Source organism: Cucurbita pepo, chromosome 5 (genome assembly GCF_057944985.1).
Source record: "Cucurbita pepo subsp. pepo isolate OVF chromosome 5, ASM5794498v1, whole genome shotgun sequence".
Classification (NCBI taxonomy): Eukaryota; Viridiplantae; Streptophyta; class Magnoliopsida; order Cucurbitales; family Cucurbitaceae; genus Cucurbita; species Cucurbita pepo.
In genome coordinates, this window is record NC_141802.1 from 17,816,768 (window position 1) to 17,836,686 (window position 19,919).

The window sequence follows — 19,919 nt, forward strand, 5'->3', positions numbered from 1 at the left end:
AAACCGGCCCAGTTATTGGCAGTCGGCCCAAAATCGGAATATTATTGGGCTGGCTTGATTCTTCTACGGAGTTTAGAAAGTTCCGGTAGCGGAAGGGTGAGGGAAGGCAAGTTTGCGGAACGTTGTCATTTGGAGAATCGCAGAGGGGGATGACGAGAACAGGGCAAATTTGATTCTACGAGAGATAGGAAATTTGATTCTACGAGAGATAGGAAATTCGATTCAGGATTCCGGTTTTGTTACTGATCTCATAGCAAATTGTGATTGTTTGTTTGATTTGTTGATGTATTAGAGAGATTCAACGATCACTCAAATAGCAAGTGAATCGAGGAAGGGAGGATGTATCAATGGAGGAAATTCGAGTTCTTCGAAGAGAAACTAGCCGGAAGGTGCACAATTCCGGAAGAGGTGAGGGAAAAGAAGATCGAGTGTTGTTCGAGCGGCAGAGGGAAGGTGGTGATCGGTTGCAATGACGGTAGCGTTAACCTACTTGATCGTGGGCTCAAGTTCAGCTATGGATTTCAAGCTCATTCCTCGACCGTATCATTTCTGCAACAGCTCAAGGTTGGTAATTTCTTTTTCAGCTGTTTTTTCCATCGGGCAATTTGGATTTTGTGCTGCTTCAGCGTGTCTTTGGTTGAAACGGATGCCAATTTGTCAAATGAACTATTTGTGAAGTACTTTGACCTTCGAACTGCTTTCTAAACGTTGCTTTTTCTTTCTTTAATCAACACCTTATGAATCTAACTTATAGATTTATTTTCCCTTTCTTCTAGTATGTCATGATTTTAATTTATAAGTTCCGGAGATAGGATTGTAGATGATATGTCATTGACATGGATTACGTTTGTATCTTTTGATTGATGATCAGCAACGGAACTTTCTAGTCACTGTTGGAGAAGATGTGCAAATACCTCCGCAACAGACTATGTGTCTGAAGGTTTTTGACCTTGATAAAATTGAGCCAGAGGGCTCAAGTGCTACAAGTCCCGAGTGCATTGGAATCTTGAGGATATTTACTAATCAATTTCCCGAGGCAAAGGTACTGTTGCGTTTTCATTTTATTCAGACAGTATCCTGTTTTATGCGGTTGCTTTATAGGCTTGACATTTTGAACCATGATTGTTCGTTCTTTGTTTCATTGGAAGCAATTTCCTGATAATGATGGAATTATGAGACCTATGAGCTTACTACTGCAGATAACATCATTTTTGGTCCTAGAAGAGGCACCGCCAATACTACTTATTGCAATTGGCCTAGATAATGGTAATATATACTGCATCAAAGGAGACATTGCACGTGAACGTATCAATCGTTTCAAGCTTCAGGTAGACATCTCAGACAAGAATCAATCATCTATCACGGGGCTGGGGTTCAGAGTTGATGGTCAAGCTCTTCAGTTATTTGCTGTAACTCCTGATTCAGTGAGTTTATTCAGCCTGCAGAGTCAACCACCAAAGGGGCAAACTCTGGATCATATTGGATGTGGTGTGAACGGTGTTACAATGAGTGATCGATCAGTATGCAGTTCTAATCTCTCCTATATCTCATTTGCCATGTCATTGTGTTGATTAATGTTCTGTCATAATGATAACGATTACTGTGTTTTATGTAATTAGGAGTTGATCGTTGGTCGTCCTGAGGCAGTTTATTTTTATGAGGTCGATGGACGTGGTCCCTGCTGGGCTTTTGAAGGAGAAAAAAAGCTTGTAGGTTGGTTTCGTGGTTACCTTCTCTGCGTAATTGCTGATCAGAGAAATGGCAAGAACACTTTCAACATTTATGACCTGAAGAATCGACTGATTGCCCATAGTCTAGTAGTTAAAGACGTTTCTCACATGCTTTGTGAGTGGGGTAGTATTATACTTATAATGGACGACCAATCGGCTCTATGTATCGGGGAAAAAGATATGGAAAGCAAATTGGATATGCTATTTAAAAAGAATTTGTACACCATAGCTATTAATCTTGTTCAAAGTCAACAAGCTGATGCTGCTGCAACTGCAGAAGTGCTAAGAAAGTATGGGGATCATCTATACAGCAAGCAAGATTATGATGAGGCTATGGCCCAGTATATCCATACTATTGGACATCTCGAGCCCTCTTATGTTATACAGAAATTTCTTGATGCTCAGCGAATCTATAACCTCACTAATTACTTGGAAAATTTGCATGAGAAAGGGCTTGCGTCTAAAGATCACACCACACTTCTACTAAACTGCTACACCAAATTGAAAGATGTGGAAAAGCTGAATGTATTTATTAAAAACGAGGATAGTGCTGGAGAGCATAAATTTGATGTTGAGACTGCAATTAGGGTTTGTCGTGCTGCCAATTACCATGAACATGCCATGTATGTTGCTAGAAGGGAAAGAAAGCACGAATGGTACCTTAAGATCTTACTTGAAGACCTTGGAAGATATGATGAGGCCTTGCAATATATTGCAAGCCTCGAGCCTAGTCAAGCTGGCGTGACAATTAAAGAGTATGGGAAGATTCTAATCGCACACAAGCCACGTGAGACAATTGATATTCTCATGAAGCTCTGCACTGAGGATGGTGAATCATTGAAGAAAAGATCTTCAAATCGCACATATTTATCTATGTTGCCATCTCCTGTTGACTTTCTCAACATTTTTATTCATCACCCACAGTCACTTATGGAATTCTTTGAAAAGTATACAGACAAGGTAACGGACTCACCTGCTCAGGTTGAAATTAACAATACACTGTTGGAATTGTACCTGTCAAATGATTTAAACTTTCCATCAATGTCTCAAGTTGGCAATGGAAGAAGTAATAGTTTTGTGGAAAGATCAGAAGCCACATTGATGTCAGCCGAGTCCAATACGAAAGTAAGCTTTGAGGACCGGCTTGAGAGGCAAGAGAAGGGACTACGCCTGCTTAAGAGTGCATGGCCATCAGAACTGGAAAATCCTCTCTATGATGTTGATCTTGTGATTATTTTGTGTGAAATGAATGCGTTTAGGGAAGGCCTTATGTATTTATATGAAAAGATGAAACTCTACAAGGAGGTTATAGCATGCTATATGCAAACTCACGACCACGACGGTTTAATTGCTTGCTGTAAAAGATTGAGCGATTCAGGAAAGGGAGGTGACCCGTCTCTATGGGCAGATTTATTGAAGTACTTCGGCGAACTGGGAGAAGATTGTTCCAAAGAAGTGAAGGAAGTTTTGACCTATATTGAAAGGGATGATATCTTGCCTCCTATTATAGTTATTCAGACGCTGTCAAGAAATCCATGCCTCACACTTTCTGTCATCAAGGACTACATTGCGAGAAAGCTTGAACAGGAATCCAAGATGATTGAGGAGGATAGGCAAGCAATTGACAAGTATCAGGTTCGTACTTACTCATGCAATTCATTTTAAAGAATTTCTTGAATGCTTGGTCAAATTTAGCAAATGAAAAATACGTAGAAAATGACTTTCGTCTTTCTAACTGGAACTAGGCTCCTGGAATTAGCAATTTTCGTCTTTCTAACTGGAAATGGCCCAAATTTATTTTATGTAACTGGATGATATTAATTGTTGAAGCACTTCAAAAGAAAAAAAACATAACTTAAAGATGATGATGAAAGGAAGTTATAGCTTCCACAATCGAACTACTTCGATCAGGGAACAAACGTTGTGAGTACATTTGTTGAGCACCTGAAGCTTTCTCATTTATTCTACCTAACATTGCTAGAGTAAAAACTTAGGGACATAGCTGCAGATATGGTATTTTCTAGCTTTAACCAAATACAATCCCACCCTCTGAACTGTTAGCTTTTTCGTTAAATGAAGTTCGTTAACTGTGTTAGCTCTCTGCAGGAAGACACAGTGGCAATGAGAAAAGAAATTGAAGATCTTAGAACAAATGCAAGAATTTTTCAACTCAGCAAGTGCACTGCTTGCACGTTCACTCTTGATCTCCCAGCTGTTCACTTCATGTGTATGCATTCATTCCATCAGCGTTGTTTGGGGGATAATGAAAAAGAATGCCCTGAATGTGCTCCAGATTACAGAAAAGTTCTAGAAATGAAGAGAAGCTTGGAGCAGAATAAAGATCAAGATCAGTTCTTCCAGCAAGTGAAGAGTTCAAAAGATGGGTTTTCTGTAATTGCCCAGTACTTCGGTAAGGGAATCATTAGCAAAACTAGTCATGAACCTCCGAAGGCTACTACAACAGTCTCAGAGAATCCTTCTTCAACAAATGGTTTTCAATGATGGTTTGAGAAGGTACTTGTTTGTGGAACTCCACTGCATTTCCCTCCTGTTATTGAGTTTCTATATGATCAAAGGGAGGGAGCCCTATTCAATCTTATTTGACTAGCTCTAATAGCAAGATGATTGATGGTCTGTATTTATGCTCTAAACTAATGCTCTAAAGCTGAAAGTAGTCAATGCCTCCTTGTTCTTGTAATCTACTCCTTTGTTCTTAAAGCCAGACTTGTTCATCAGACATAAGGAACACCATTCAACGATCTTGTTCATCAGATTTCAAGAACACCCCTCGACGATCGCCTCCAATGACTCTCTCTATTCAGCTGGAGAATTTGGTACGTGTTACGACGCTGGAGTTGAAGAAGACATGGGCGTGGTTGGATGAGGAAGATAGTTACCACTTTTGTTCTGTTCTGAAAAAATTTCGCTACCGATTTCATATAGTTTGATTATTTAACTCGATTGACGTAAATTGTAATGTATGATTTTGACTGTTGTAATCTGGAATTCTGGTTTGGAATGCATTATGCAGTTGTTGTGATGAATCCATCTAATCCCACAATTAGTCTATTATTCAGTGAATTTATGGATAACCAAGCAAATGCCACCAGAGATGATTTGATTATTACATAAAATGTTGATCTTCTAATAATTGGAGATAAACTTGGTACAATGAATCAATCTTTAATCTATTATAATTAAATTGTAACATAGTATATTCATTTTTAATTTTAAACATAAAAAAATGAATTTAGGAGTTTATCCTCTTATGATATTTATATGATGAGTCTATATATATAGATTTTCATTGACTTTTTCACTTGTCAAATCATATATTAAACATCACAAAAACCTAATCCTAATACACGATTGTTTTGGAAGGGAGTTCAATTTTAAAAATAATAATAATAATTATCACTAATTTTTTTTTAAAAAAATATAACTACTTAAATTAGAAAGCTACAAATTTTGTACGACAATTGCCAATAAAAACTCCAACCACTAATAACAAACCAGAGATCATATAAACACATCATTTTAGTAAAATTTCATTCTTAGGTTGGTAACTTTTGTATAAATTATTCGTTTCAACGACACATCGTCCTTTGATCCTGAGCATCGTTTGGAAAAGTCAAGAGGGTCTCTCTCTTTCCTTTTTTCCTCATTTTGTTTGAGGTGGGCTGAATACGTTCGATAAGAAAGAAACCTGGGCCAGTGACTAGTCCCGTCGGAGAATAAAGTCTTTCACTTCCCATCCCGGATTGCAAAACACAGCATGCAAAATAGAATCATAAGAGCATAATCAAATGGCGCGCATACGCGCTTTCAGACAACACATTGAGGAGTTTGAGGAGAGGCTGCAAGCGCTTCGTGTCAATGAATTCTCGGCGTAATACTAACTCTACGAAATTTTTCACTAATTAGATGTGAGCTTAAAAGTATTTCTAACCATTAGAAAGCAAGGCTTTAAATGCTATCTGTAAAATCAAACCAAAAAGATAAGCTGCTGTAAACTGCTATCAAATCAATACAAGAAGAACCCCCCCTTCACATGCAAGGGTGAGTGAAGCAATGACAAACACTAGAGGCAAGGTTGTTCTTGTAACTAATGATTGTTCTTTCTAAATGAAAAGGATTTGGTAAGAAAAGTACTTGATTCGACTCTATTAGAGAGGGTCCACATGTTCATGTTTGGTCGGGTTTTTCACCTGCTCCAATTTTCTTTATTATATGGCTTGTCTATTAGCTAAAGAGGCCATGTGGGTTGTCCATTTGTGAACTGAATGGATCAGATGGCTTTCAAAGAGTCCAATCACCTGAAGGTGATGATTGGAATGGAATCTAATAACAATAGCAACTTTCCATTGCATATTGGGATAAGGAACTGAATTAAGAGCCCTTCAGATCATGGAGGACCAGGAAATTTCACCAGAAACAAGGGGGGAAATAAAAAGAGTGGAAAAGAGAAAGAGAAAGGTGAGGTATTCACTTGGTGATCAGACTTTAATGGAAAGTTTCTATCTCCTACTTTTCTTGGGAGAAGACGATGGAATAATGTCTTTTGTCTTCCATGTGGGTTTGTCTTCTAAGGGTCTCAGATGAAGTCTGTCCAAACTCACCCCGATGTGAGTGCCACAGATATTAAATGTATCCCCTTACCATATCAATTCAATGTACAAACAATAAGTAGTATCCAATGTAAAAGAGGAAAGTTCACCTCGAAAGCCTCTGTCCTTCTTTATAACAGCCCAACCTTACCGCTAGTAGATATTGTCTTCTTTGAGCTTTCCTTCAAGGTTTTTAAAACGTGTCTACTAGGAAGAGGTTTCACACCTTTACAAGGAATGCTTCGCTCCCCTCTCCAACTGATGTAGGATCTTACGCTACTATACCATAATAAGACTCTCTACTCACCAGCACCCCCTCCCCCCGCACCCGGACTGTTCTAAACTATCAAAGGGATTAGAGGAGAAAACATGATTGGACTCTGTATACAGGCCTAAATGAAAATCTTGGTTGCTTCATTGCTTTTCCTCGAGCGGATTGTCAAACTGAACACATAAACCTTGTATATAATATAAACATAGTTCTAAACAAAGAAGAAGAAAAGAGGTAATATTGACTGATTAAAATTTTAAGAAAAAGGTAAACTAATATGTTTCTTCTCTACCTTTATATTCTTCACGCATAAAAAGAAATACACGAGGGCGTACAAATAAGATGATCGACTTATGGTTCCAGCTTCAAGGAAACAACTCGAGATTGTCTGTTACGCTTAGCCACCTTGAGAAACACCATAGAGAGACACGATGGTGCCCACCACGGCCGTCGTACCTTTTGCTCTCCTTTCAAGCAAGCCACTGGAAGTACATAACTTAAAGAATAAACACCATGATCTTAATGTCAACTGGAAAAGCAGACATATAGTTAGAGTAGGTTTGGTATGACTTGAGAGATTGTGATTTTGAAAATTCTAGTGTTTCACAAACAAAGTTAAGCAGATATGCACGATATTTAAACTAGTATAATGTCTCCTCTAAAAATGGTTATTAAAAAGAAAAGAAAACAAAATAGATGACAACCGGACTCTTGTGCAGCATAACAACTTGTGCACGCATCAATTTCTCAACTAGCACTGTCAGAAACATGCTAATGATGACAACCGGAGATTGCAAACAGATCAAATAAGGAGTTAAATAGTTTATTTACACGTTCAAACTTTTAAAAACAGAACAAACTGCTTAAAAAAACAAGGCAAGTCACTTTAAAATGTTTCAGAAAAGGCTTACTGTAACTCCAATGTCTAAATATGCCAATTCGCATGCTTTGAATTAAGATTTGGGGCATTTAGTTTATTTGTTTATTTATTTTCTATGGTGAATTTCATTAATTACAAATCTTGTTTAGGAACTTCTGAAATATCCGATGATAGCAGCAAGAAGACAACCCTGAGTATATATATTTTTCCAAGGACTTTGAATTAAAAAGAGAGAAAAAGCTGCATCATACACAGACCTTTAATTCGTCGGAGCTCCTTACAAAGTGTGATGAAGTCTCCCCATTTCATATGACATCGTCTGATAAACCTTAGAATCTGCTCAGTTGTGAACATTGACATGCCTTCAAGATACTCTCCATTAACCCCGTTTTCTTTAAAGATCTGACGATAGCTTCCAAGATTTATCTCTTCCAACCACAAACCAACATCCTGGAAAGAAATTGTAGTAGGCATGAAGGAGGCATATTATAAATCCAATTTCACCAAATTTACAGTTAAAATTCTAGCCTGAGAGATGTAATACAATGGAATATCGAAATGTTTGCCACGTAAAAACATCCTCTCCTACCCATTATAAGAATCAAATGTATGCAGTATTCAGTGCATCTATCTGTACACAAACAATCAGCCAAGATAAAGTTCCAAAAAATCACACAAATATCAAGCTAAGCAGTGACACACATGACCACTCCAATTAAAATGGACAGGTGCAGCAGTTTGGAATGATATCTTCAAAAAAAAATTGGACTTCAAGAAACTAAAAACCATGTGACAGCCAAAACATGCAGAAAACCGGGAACATAGAGACAGTATAACATTATGACATAATTTCTTCGGCTCCATCAAATATAATTTCTTATATTCAAAATTCCTGAAAAACAAATTTAGAAAAGTTCAAGCTAAACACTAACTTCAAAACTAGAAAGAGAACAGAGGGTGGAACTGACACGGAAAGTCCAAAAATCTAAATAGGAGAGAGAATAAATCTCAATGCAATGAACATACCTTTGCATGTATATACGAATTTCGCAGGGAGATATTAGAAAATGAAGCTCCTACATTAAAGCACTGGTGATGAATTCATTAATTTCATTTCACAATTAACAGTTATTTTGAGAAGTTTTCAGCGATTATTACTGGGTAAACCCCATTGATCCAGCAATCACACCTTACCAGCAATAAGCACAAAAAACAGAGGGCATCACCATATCACGCGATTAAACACTTGAACAAGCAATCAATGGGAAAGGTTACAGCAGCCATCAAGTATAAACTCCCAGACCGACACTCCTTAACACACAACCGTTCAGATTTTCAAGTCAAAATCCAAACAACAATGAATTGCAGTTAAAGATCCTTGCACAAGAGATCCAAAATCAAAGATGATGTATCAGATGCTAGAGGATCTGTAAGTACCTCTATAGTCCAAATGAAGAAATCAAGAGGTTCCGGTCGCTGTTCCTTGTTCATCTCACTATCAAGTCTGCCCGAAATTTCAGATTACCTAAATTCACAAAGCAAAAAACAATCCATCACAGTTTCATAACCACAAAAAACAAGATTCCAAATACCAAATTCACTTCATAGAAAACAAAAAACAGAGAAGCCACAAATTACAAATTGAAGCTCACCACAAAGCTTCAATCTCCCCTTCTTCTTCTTCCTGTAGAAAAAAACTAGATCACCAAAATTTCTCTACATTTGAATCAGAACAGAAGTGCCGCATGAGAGGAAGAAAAATTGAATCGACGAAAGAGGAAGTTCAAATAAAGCGTCCAGGGAGGGGTTTTGATCATTTGATGAACGCCAATTTCTCTCTCTCTCTCTCTCTCTCTCTCTCTCTCTCTCTCTCTCTCTCTCTCTTTCATTTCCCTGCGCCTCTTCACCTCGCAGTTGTATGCTCTGCCTTACTGTCTCTGTAACTCCATTCCCACTCGCTTCTCACTCCCGTGTATCTCACGCGCCCTTTTCCAATTACCTCATTGACGTTGACTATTAATTATTTCCGTAATTATTTCATAAATAATTTAGATTTTGATGTTAATTTTAATATAATTTAGCTAATTAAGATATTATAATTAATCAATATTTCTTTTTATAGAAAACAGCATATCTTAATTATTAGTTATGTGATAAATGTTTTCAACAACCATACAAATTATATTGTTATTGTCTCGATTTAATCTACAATATTATAATCTTAATAACATATAATATTAATATTTTAAAAAATTTACTGAAGAGAAACAGCCCATTTTTAATATAATTTTAATTAAAATTAAATTAATAAAAATATTGTTCAATTTTATCTTTTATATAAAAAAAATACTTATAAACTTTACAAATTTTTAATAATACTCTTACAATAAATACCTTTAAACTAAAAAAATGGAAAATTTTTAAATAATTTAAAAAATATCATTTTAACTCTTTCAAAAATATAAATATATATATATATATATATATATCAACTTTGTTAGGTAATTCAAAACCACTTTTTTATTTTTTTTATTTTAAAAATAAAATACTCATAAAATTCTTAAAATAACACTAAAATATTTGGAGATAATTTATGAAATGTTGATAGACAGTTTTTGTTCACGTAAGGTAAAAAAAAAATTTTAAAGAAAGAATATTATTTTTTAAATTTTATAGATAGTTTTTAAATACCGGTATTAATAATTTTTGTTTTTAAGTTGAATGATACTTAAAATTTTAAGAGTATTTTTTATTTTTTAAATTAAAAATTATTATTAAAACATTTGAAGGTTTAGGAATAATATAAAGTTGGGAGATATTTTTATTAATTTGGATTTTAATTAATAATGAGATTTTGGATGAATTTGAGAAAATATTAATTGATAACGTAAGCAAATCGTTTTATTTATTTATTTATTATTATGAGCTTGTAAGGAAGTTTTATTTAAAAATAAATAAATCATATATGGATGCGTGTCAGTGATAGAGGTGCCAGTGGGGTCCACGACACATGGCAAATAAATTACTGTTTTTTTTTTCTTTTTAAGATTTTGATCCCTTGAAAGCAGACCACAGATGCTAGGAGGAATGTGGACCGTCGGATGAGATTCCGGGGGGGTGGGAAGATCTCGACGGTGGAGGAAGGACTGGTGGCGGCCTGTAGTTAACCGGACCGCCACCGGACACCGATTAATCGGCGAGCTGAGGTGCATGTGCAGCACGTGTCCACGACCGTCGCATACGTTTTGAAATAATAATAATGATGATGATGAAAATCATGGACCACACACATCCATCAATGGGCTTGGGCTTTGTGTTTCTTATAATGACGTCATTACCTTGCTGGATTTAAAGATTAGACTCTTAATTAACTTAGTTAATTATTAATTGATTTTAACGAAGTGTTAAACTAATCAAAATATGTTTAAGGACTCGTTAAGTAGGACGGAGTCAATGGGCTTAAGTATTCATTAATCCTATAGCCATAGTGGTTTAAGTGCGGTAATTGCGAGGTTGACGAATAGTACAATTTTAGATGAAAGTCCCACGTCGACTAATTTAGAGAATAATAATGAGTTTATAATCAAATAATACTATATGGTATGCTGCCTTTTGAAGAAGTCTAAAGCAAAGTCACGAGAGTTTATGCTCAAAGTGGATAATATCATAACACTGTGGAGAGTCGTGTTTGTCTCCAAAAGAAAATGTGTCGAGCCTTGATTAACGGGAGGTGTTAGATGAAAAAAAGCAAATACCATAAAAATAAAAATTTTATTTCATTTTTTAATTTTTGTGTTGAAGTTTAAAGATTACATTAAGTAAAAAATAAATTGACTTTCTATTATCCAAAAATAACTAAATTTAAAAGTTTAAAAAAATGTTTTTTTATTATTTTAAACCGACTAATTTAAGTATATAAAAAGGTCTAAATTAGATAGAAAATACATTGGGTAGGATTTTTTTCTTATAATCTGCATAAAATTAAGTAGGTAAGAATATTTAATGTTTATAACATGTGTTAGTAATGTATGGTATGTTATAAATGTCTTATATTTAAATTTTATGATATTTTAATTATTAACGTAATATATGTCATAGATATTGTTTTTTTTTTAAAAATAATAAAAAAAAACCCACGACAACTCAGTCTATTTTTTAGATTGGGTTGGGTTGGGAACGCTGTTCGATTGTTTGGGTCACCAATCCAACTAACCCAAAATTTTAGGATTAGTTCAAAAGATTTTTCAAATCCAACGTGTATATGCCCTTTAGAACAAACATTGAACCATATGAGTTGAGTGTGACACCTACATTTATATGCACTAGATAATTTCATTTATAGCAACTTTCGCGGCACTAATGCACGAACATTGAGACTATAAAGCAAATTTTAAACGGTTGGATACTCGATTAGATTTTTTTTTAATATATGGACAAAAAAATATATACGAGCAAAGATAAATTAACATTTTAGTTAATTAGGATCTTTTTTTTATAAATATCTCTTATTGTACTAATTACTTTCTACACTAAAAAGAGAGAATAAATATCTTTAATTTACATAATTAACAAGATTTAATGCCTACAAGAAAAATGGAAGACATTTATTAAAGGATCTATTTATAAAAGAAAAAAAACCGTAATTAACTAACTTTTAGAAACTGAAAAAAGCCAGGGTAAAGCACTGACGTGGCACGGTCATTTTTTTTTTTTTTTTTAATTTCTTTAATTATTACATTTATATAACTTTGTGAAAATACAGAATTACCCTCGTCCTCTCCAGAACCTTCGCGGTGTCGACCAAATTTGTCTCAAAACCCTACTAAAGCCCTTTTCTGCGTCCTCTCTGCGAGTCTGTGTCTGCGCTCTCAACGCTTGGTACTGGTCTCATTTCGTTCATTCAAGTTATTCGAGCTTCTACACTATGCACAAGCTTTCCAGGCGCTCTGTCTCTGCTATCCTTCGAACCGGTGGAGCTCGCTACCACCGTAATGCTGCCTCTGCTGTGGCTCCGGCCACTCATGTCGCAGTTCTTTCCAATTCGGTCTGTGTCGTTTTCTTGCTGTGGTTGTATTTGTTTTTCTGAAATCTTTGAGAATCGAACATTTATGCGTGGGAGTGTTTTGAAATGAGGAATAGTTGATTGGAATGTTCCTCTACCTTCGCCTCTTTCTGTGGATTTTCATGGTTTTTTTTTTTCTTTTGGTTTTTATTAGTTATATGAAGATATTTTGATGTTGATGAAGATCCTACGATCGGCATTTTGGCGTTGGGATGGAAGTCAAGAACCTCTGTTAATGTTTTGATATTTTAATTTTGATTGTTTCGTTTGTAGCAACTCTGTATTCGTGCTTTCTTTCATTTTTCTCAATGAAGGTTTGGTTATATGTCAAAAAAAAAAAAAAAAAAAAGTTTTCGTTGTGGAAGGGTCTCTTTGCACCTATTGGGGCCCAAGATGTTTTGTTGGGTTATTAATATTCAATAGATAAAATCCGTTTTATGCCTCTCGCGCTATTTCATGGTCGTTTTGTTGCTTTCTTGTCGTGGTTTATGTGGATGGCATGGTTCTGTGCTTCTCTGTTATGTTGCTGAACTATTCTGCTAGATTGTAATTTTCTGAAACATGGCATGGATCACTTGTTCCCGACATTTTCAGGTGGGAGAGAGTGATGGTAAAGTCAGACAGTATTCATTTTTAGCGGCTGGAGAAATGGATGCAGTAAAATCTTCCTCTCAATTGAATTTGAAACACACTTTTTCCTTGACCCATCGGTACGAGTCAACTTCGACAGCATCTGCTGCATCAGCTGCTCCTCCAGTTGAGAAGTACGAGTATCAAGCAGAGGCATGTTCCTTGAACAAGAAACTATATACTAATTTGGAATTTAAATCTTGATGCTTATATTCACCGTTTACCTTCTATATTTGTGTTTTCTTTTTACATGGCAGGTGAGTCGTCTGATGGACCTCATTGTCAACAGCTTGTACAGCAACAAAGAGGTTTTTCTTCGTGAGCTTATAAGGTATTTTGTGATTGCTTTATGATTCTTTGTGTATTCATGTATTTTCAGTTTGGGTTTGAGTTCTTTAATAATGCTTTACACAGTCAACGTTAATATATATTCAGTTGTCAGGACTAGGCTGGTAATTAACCTGATTGATTCTAATCGGATCCTAGTTATTATATAATGGACTACGGTGCTTTTAAGCTTGTGAATTGTGTCTTTCCTGTGGCTGAATACATGAACGTTACCCATATTCTTTTATTTTGCGTTGTTTGTTTTTTTTTCTATCATCTTCTTTATCTGTTTTATTGGATATTTTGTACATCTTGTTCAGTTCTCTGGGTTCCTCTACTGTTCCTGATGGTAGTTGCTTTAATGGCACCTTGCTGTTTTCCTTGTATTTATCATCATCAAAATGTCTTGATTCTTAACCACAATTGTTCAATCTTTTGTAAGCATTATAGGAGTTGTTCAAATGCATTCACTTAAATTTCTTTCACGACATGGATGCCAAGATATTAATATTGCTTTGGGGTTGTTGGTTGGAAAGAAAGCATAGAATGTTTAAGACAATTTAGTCAAGCCTCATACTTTTAGTACTACTATACAGTTCACTGCTTCTTGGTGACGTTCTACAAGAAAATTCTTTTGTAATTACTCCTCCTCCACAATTCTTCATGATTGGGGGGTGTCCTCTTCTCCCGGCCCTTAGGCTGTCCCTTTTTGTTCTTATTGTATGATCAGGTTTCTCCCCCGCCCCACAAAAAAAATTATGATTAGTAGTCTGTCATCTATGCTATCGACTTTTGTGATACAGTGTTGTGTATAACTTGTGGTCACAGCAGGATTCGGCTTAGTCCACATTTGGCTTGGTTTTTTTTCCTTTCTAAAATCACCATTTGATATCAAATTTGAATAATGATTTTGGCCTTTTCAACCTTCACAGCAATGCAAGTGATGCTTTGGATAAGCTGCGCTTTATGAGTGTTACAGACCCTGAGCTTTTGAAGGATGCAGTTGACTTTGATATACGTATCCAAACTGATAAAGATAATGGGATTATAAAGATAACGTAAGGATCATGTTATATTTCTCTCCCCCGCCCCTACTTCACATACTTATATGACTACAATGACTTGATTGCGTTGCAACATCTGCAATCTGTTTTCTATCTCTATGCAGTGATACTGGCATAGGTATGACTAGGCAAGAACTTGTTGACTGTCTTGGTACTATAGCACAGAGTGGAACTGCCAAGTTTTTGAAAGCACTGAAGGTCTGAGGAGTGATTTAGCTCGATTGTTGTTATTAGTGTGCTCTCTGCTTAACAAAATTTGTTTTGTTTACAGGATAGCAAGGATGCTGGCGGAGACAATAATTTAATAGGCCAATTTGGTGTTGGATTCTATTCTGCATTCCTGGTTGCTGATAGGGTATGTCATCGCTTTAAAATTTTGCATGCCTTTTAGGGTGAACATATGTGTTGTAGCATTCATTAAACATTTCTTAATTTTTGAAGGTCGTTGTGTCTACAAGGAGCCCCAAATCTGATAAGCAATACGTGTGGGAAGGTGAGGCAAATGCTAGCTCCTACACTATTAGGGAAGAAACAGATCCTGAGAAACTACTTCCGAGAGGAACCTGCCTTACCTTGTACTTGAAGGTCAGTTTATATTTATTTGTTTTGTTCTTTATTCTTTATCCCTGCTTACTTATCTAACGTTATGCTTTCTTTGCCTGATATTTTCAGCGTGATGACAAAGGTTTTGCTCATCCAGAGCGTATTCAGAGGCTTGTGAAAAACTATTCACAGTTTGTTTCATTCCCAATATACACCTGGCAGGAAAAGGGTTTCACCAAAGAGGTATGGTTAAATTTTTTGTGCCTGCTTAATTTCTACACTTCTTTGTTCAAGTTTAAAATATTCATTCTGGTAATTGTGTGCTTCTTTCAACCTTCCAGGTAGAAGTTGACGAGGATCCGACTGAAGCTACCAAGAATGAACAAGATGGAAAAACTGAGGTAGTTTGTCTTCTTACATCCTCACATCTCAACATATTATGGCATGACAACTTACACAACCAAATCTATGAATTGTAACATAATTAATGACTTTACTATGCAGAAGAAGAAGAAAACAAAGACTGTTGTGGAGAAGTACTGGGACTGGGAACTCACTAATGAGACCCAACCAATATGGGTTTGCTCTTAACCCGTCTAATTTTCCAGTTTTGATATTAAATTGTTGTTACTTCTAACCATATAAAGGGTGCAACATCTATATGTATTTTCAGCTACGGAACCCAAAGGAAGTCTCCACGGAGGAATACAATGAGTTTTACAAAAATACTTTCAATGAATACTTGGAACCATTAGCATCATCTCATTTTACAACAGAGGTAAACCTAATACATATTAACTGTGTTCCTCTCCTTTTTTGTCTCGTCTTTTTTTTTTTTTTTTTTTTTTTTTTTTTTTTTTTTTTTTTTTTTTGAAATCCTGTGAGAGAGTAGAGTGAGGATTACCATCCTGTCGACTAATTTGTTCTAGTTAAAATGAATCTACAAATTTTTTTCCTAGATGATTAAAAGATCAAATAATAGTTATCTAATTTATCAAAATGATGAGAGTTCATCCGAATATCTAAAATATTTGGATTTACATTTTCTCTTATTTTTGGTCCTTCATTTAAACCACAATAGGTTGTGAATTTCTTTTTGTCTTTCATTTACTTCTTTTCATGTAGAGCTAATTAGATTATGCCCTTATGACTCGAAAAAATACATTCAGTGCTGTCTTTATCACTTTCATGATTCATGCTCAATAAGTCTGATTTTTCCTGTTGTGGCATGCATGGATTGTTAACAACGGATGAGTATCTGTGAATATGATAAAATATTATAGTACGCGAATTCACATTTTAGAAAACTATATGGAAGTACTATGAATTCGGCATGCCTATGAACGTAGATAATACATGTTGATCTTACAAAGAAAATTACGATTAGTTTCTACTTCATATGAGTGCTTTCTACTCCCTTTTTTGTTTTCATGGAGCTAATATTTGACTGAATTTTCAGGGTGAAGTAGAATTCAGGTCAATACTTTATGTCCCAGCTGTTTCTCCCATGGGGAAGGACGACCTTGTCAATCCCAAGACTAAAAACATAAGGCTTTATGTGAAGAGGGTGTTTATTTCTGATGATTTTGATGGAGAATTGGTAAATAGTTACCCAAATGAAATATCCTTCCTATGCTTTAAATGTTAGATTTTCTGGTGGTAGTGCTGATGATTTTATTGATTGTGTCCTTTAGTTTCCTCGATATTTAAGCTTCGTCAAAGGGGTAGTGGATTCAAATGACCTTCCTCTTAATGTCTCACGTGAAATCCTTCAAGAGAGTCGCATAGTAAGTTTTTGAAAGAATTGGTTCCTCTAAAGCTGTTCTTCTTCTTTTTTCTCACTTTTTAAAAATTTATTTGATCAATATAATGAAATTCATTCTTTTGTTATTTATAGGTACGGATCATGAGGAAGCGATTGGTTCGGAAAGCCTTTGACATGATTCTGGGGATCTCCATGAGTGAGAACAGAGAAGTATGCTGTTGAATAGTTGATTTCTTATTTGTTGTTACCATCCTTGTCTTTGACAAAGATAATGATATCCTAATGATCTTGAGTGCTCCACAGAATGAAATTATGGCATAAAAACAGAGGAAAGATTTTTAATACATCCCTGTTCTTTACGGTTTTGGCACATATTCAGTTTTTCAAGTCAGCTTATTTTTTTTTATTATTTTTTGGGATGTGCATCTACTTTCCTTTGAACCCTTCCTCGTCTCCAACTAAAACCGAAGGCATGATCAATGTTAATATGTTGGATACAAAGTGATATGTACTAGTAGACCATTAAATGAAATGCCTAAGTTTCTAACATGAGTAAACATGTCTTTTTTTCATTGCATCTGCAAACAGCTGATAAGAAAGATATACATTCTCTAGTTGCATTTTTCAGGTTCCATATTAAATGAAGTCAGGTTCTTTAATTTTATGTTTTATGGATTTGGCAGGATTATGAGAAGTTTTGGGATAATTTTGGAAAGCATTTGAAATTGGGTTGCATTGAGGACCGTGAAAATCATAAACGTATTGCCCCATTGCTTCGATTTTTCTCTTCTCAAAGTGAAGCAGAGATGATTAGTCTAGATGAATATGTTGAAAACATGAAACCAGACCAGAAAGATATCTATTATATTGCTTCTGACAGTGTGACTAGTGCTAAGAATACTCCCTTCCTCGAGAAGATTCTTGAAAAGGATCTTGAGGTAAGAACCCGACTTTGCTTCATTTTTATTCTCTTGAGTTGTCTCTGAGCAACTAATTCCATTTGCAGCTATTGGTTCTCCTACGTTTTCCCTTCCATATTTTGTTCATTTTTGTTAATTCTCTTCACCTTGGCAGGTTTTATTTTTAGTTGATCCAATTGATGAAGTTGCCATCCAGAACTTGAAATCATACAAAGAGAAAAACTTTGTTGACATTAGCAAGGAAGATTTGGATTTAGGTTAGTTTACTCAAACAATCTTGAGTTTATGTTTTTTAACTCTATCGGTATTGTCTTTTTGATTTTAGAACTTTTGTTTCAAAGTTTATTCAAGCACAATTTATTTCTGCATCCATGTGCTAAATTGTTTTGATCCTCACTGGTAGTTGACTGTACTGAATACATGGACTGAAGATAAAACAATTTGACTGTACTGAATACATGGACTGATGATAAAACAATTTCAGGGTTAATTTATTAGTTTCCAGAACAAAGGATGATCACATTATGCCCATTTGTGCATTTCGCTTCCACATTGACCTTGCCTTCATTTCTAGTCTAGAAATGGAAAAAGGGAAATAATAACACTGTTATATGGTGTATGTTCTCAGGTGATAAGAATGAAGAGAAAGAGAAGGAAATGAAACAGGAGTTTGGCCAAACTTGTGATTGGATTAAGAAACGCTTGGGAGATAAAGTTGCCAATGTTCAGATATCAAGTCGCCTAAGTTCTTCACCCTGTGTTCTTGTCGCTGGGAAGTTTGGTTGGTCTGCCAACATGGAGAGGTAACTTACTGAGCCTCGCATGTTTAACCAAATGATATATATATTCTTTCTAGTGGCGTGCCTCATTCGTTTTTCTTTTCTAAGGTTGATGAAAGCACAAAGCGTTGGTGATACCTCGAGTTTGGACTTCATGAAAAGTAGAAGGGTGTTTGAAGTCAACCCAGAGCACCCAATTATTAAAAACCTGGATGTACGTAAGAGCATAGCTAAATTTATACACTCTTTTGCCAATTCATGTAGATTGACAGATTATGACAATATCCACAGGCTGCATACAAGAGTAACCCCAACGATGAAGATGCTTTGAGAGCCATTGATCTTCTGTATGATGCCGCTTTAGTTTCTAGTGGCTTTACGGTAAACTCCACGTCCTCTATATATCGATATAACGTTGCACTATATGGTCAATTCATATGGCTGTGTTTTGGACATAAATCTATCCTTATGCTGGCATTGGCTGCAAGATTTAAGCACTGCTCACAAAATGATTGTATCGATCTTTAAACATCGGTAGCTCTAGCCATGCTCTCATTTTGTGCCATTCTAAATGTGTTCATTCTGTTGTTGATGCAGCCTGATAACCCGGCCCAGCTTGGTGGTAAGATATATGAGATGATGGGTATGGCACTTTCTGGCAAGTGGTCCGGGCCGAGTGGGTTCCATAATCAGGGGGCTCAATCGCAGCCATTAGAAGCAGAAGTAGTTGAACCAGTCGAAGCTGGCAGCCAAAAGTGAGTACTCGATATCGGAGGATTCCGTATTAGGAGTTCGAGAAATTTTGTCCATAAAGTTCGTTGGATGGACGGAGAGAATAGTATTCTGGGATTGATTGATGATTTACTACAATTCCATTCCAGACTGAAATCAATTGGTCTCGTTTGTTTAATCGATTTCTCTTCGACCGAAACGCTTTAAACTATAGTGTCATCTATTCAAATATTGTTTAGAACCTTACAGGGATTAGGCACAGGACTATACCAATAATTTGAACTTGCATTGTTAAGAGCTTTGACCAGGAAACTAGACAAGTATTGTAAGCTTGTTGGATCATGAAAGTCACTGTGTTGCTGTCACACTTTCTAGGATTAGTTCTTGAAATTGTAGTTGATTGCTGCATCCTCACGTAAGTCTTAGATCTTAAGCTATTGTCTGATTTTAGTGCAAATTTAATTTAACTTTTGAATTTTTTTCCTTAATTATTATTATTTTTGTATTTACTTCTTGGGTTTTCATCTCATTATGGTAAATTTTATGATAACTGTTCTTTTACTCTCAATATAATCTATTTTCTTACCTTTTAAAAAATGTTTATTTTAA

The 19,919-nt window shown here is 35.6% G+C and overlaps 3 protein-coding genes across 3 annotated transcripts; 2 read left to right on the forward strand and 1 right to left on the reverse strand.

The window, feature by feature from the left end:
• The first annotated feature begins 80 nt into the window (after positions 1-80).
• VPS11 (vacuolar protein sorting 11) lies at positions 81-4,774 on the forward strand. The gene is made up of 5 exons (XM_023677576.2): positions 81-564; positions 872-1,042; positions 1,200-1,520; positions 1,620-3,365; positions 3,837-4,774. Exons 1-5 carry the CDS (start codon positions 340-342, stop codon positions 4,230-4,232), a joined length of 2,859 nt encoding a protein of 952 aa, XP_023533344.2. The 5' UTR covers positions 81-339; the 3' UTR covers positions 4,233-4,774.
• A 1,956-nt stretch (positions 4,775-6,730) lies between these two features.
• Positions 6,731-9,361, reverse strand: LOC111796106 (uncharacterized). Its single transcript, XM_023678801.2, has 4 exons — positions 9,141-9,361; positions 8,926-9,013; positions 7,746-7,938; positions 6,731-7,090 (listed from the first exon to the last, which is right to left on the reverse strand). Exons 2-4 carry the CDS (start codon positions 8,977-8,979, stop codon positions 6,960-6,962), a joined length of 378 nt encoding a protein of 125 aa, XP_023534569.1. The 5' UTR covers positions 8,980-9,013; positions 9,141-9,361; the 3' UTR covers positions 6,731-6,959.
• Positions 9,362-12,304: 2,943 nt separating this feature from the next.
• HSP89.1 (HEAT SHOCK PROTEIN 89.1) lies at positions 12,305-19,798 on the forward strand. The gene is made up of 20 exons (XM_023677883.2): positions 12,305-12,532; positions 13,145-13,333; positions 13,438-13,511; positions 14,440-14,565; positions 14,676-14,769; positions 14,843-14,926; positions 15,013-15,156; positions 15,244-15,357; positions 15,456-15,515; positions 15,619-15,693; positions 15,788-15,892; positions 16,574-16,714; positions 16,809-16,901; positions 17,012-17,089; positions 17,563-17,817; positions 17,954-18,056; positions 18,428-18,602; positions 18,687-18,792; positions 18,870-18,959; positions 19,176-19,798. Exons 1-20 carry the CDS (start codon positions 12,413-12,415, stop codon positions 19,335-19,337), a joined length of 2,388 nt encoding a protein of 795 aa, XP_023533651.1. The 5' UTR covers positions 12,305-12,412; the 3' UTR covers positions 19,338-19,798.
• The last annotated feature ends 121 nt before the right edge of the window (positions 19,799-19,919 follow it).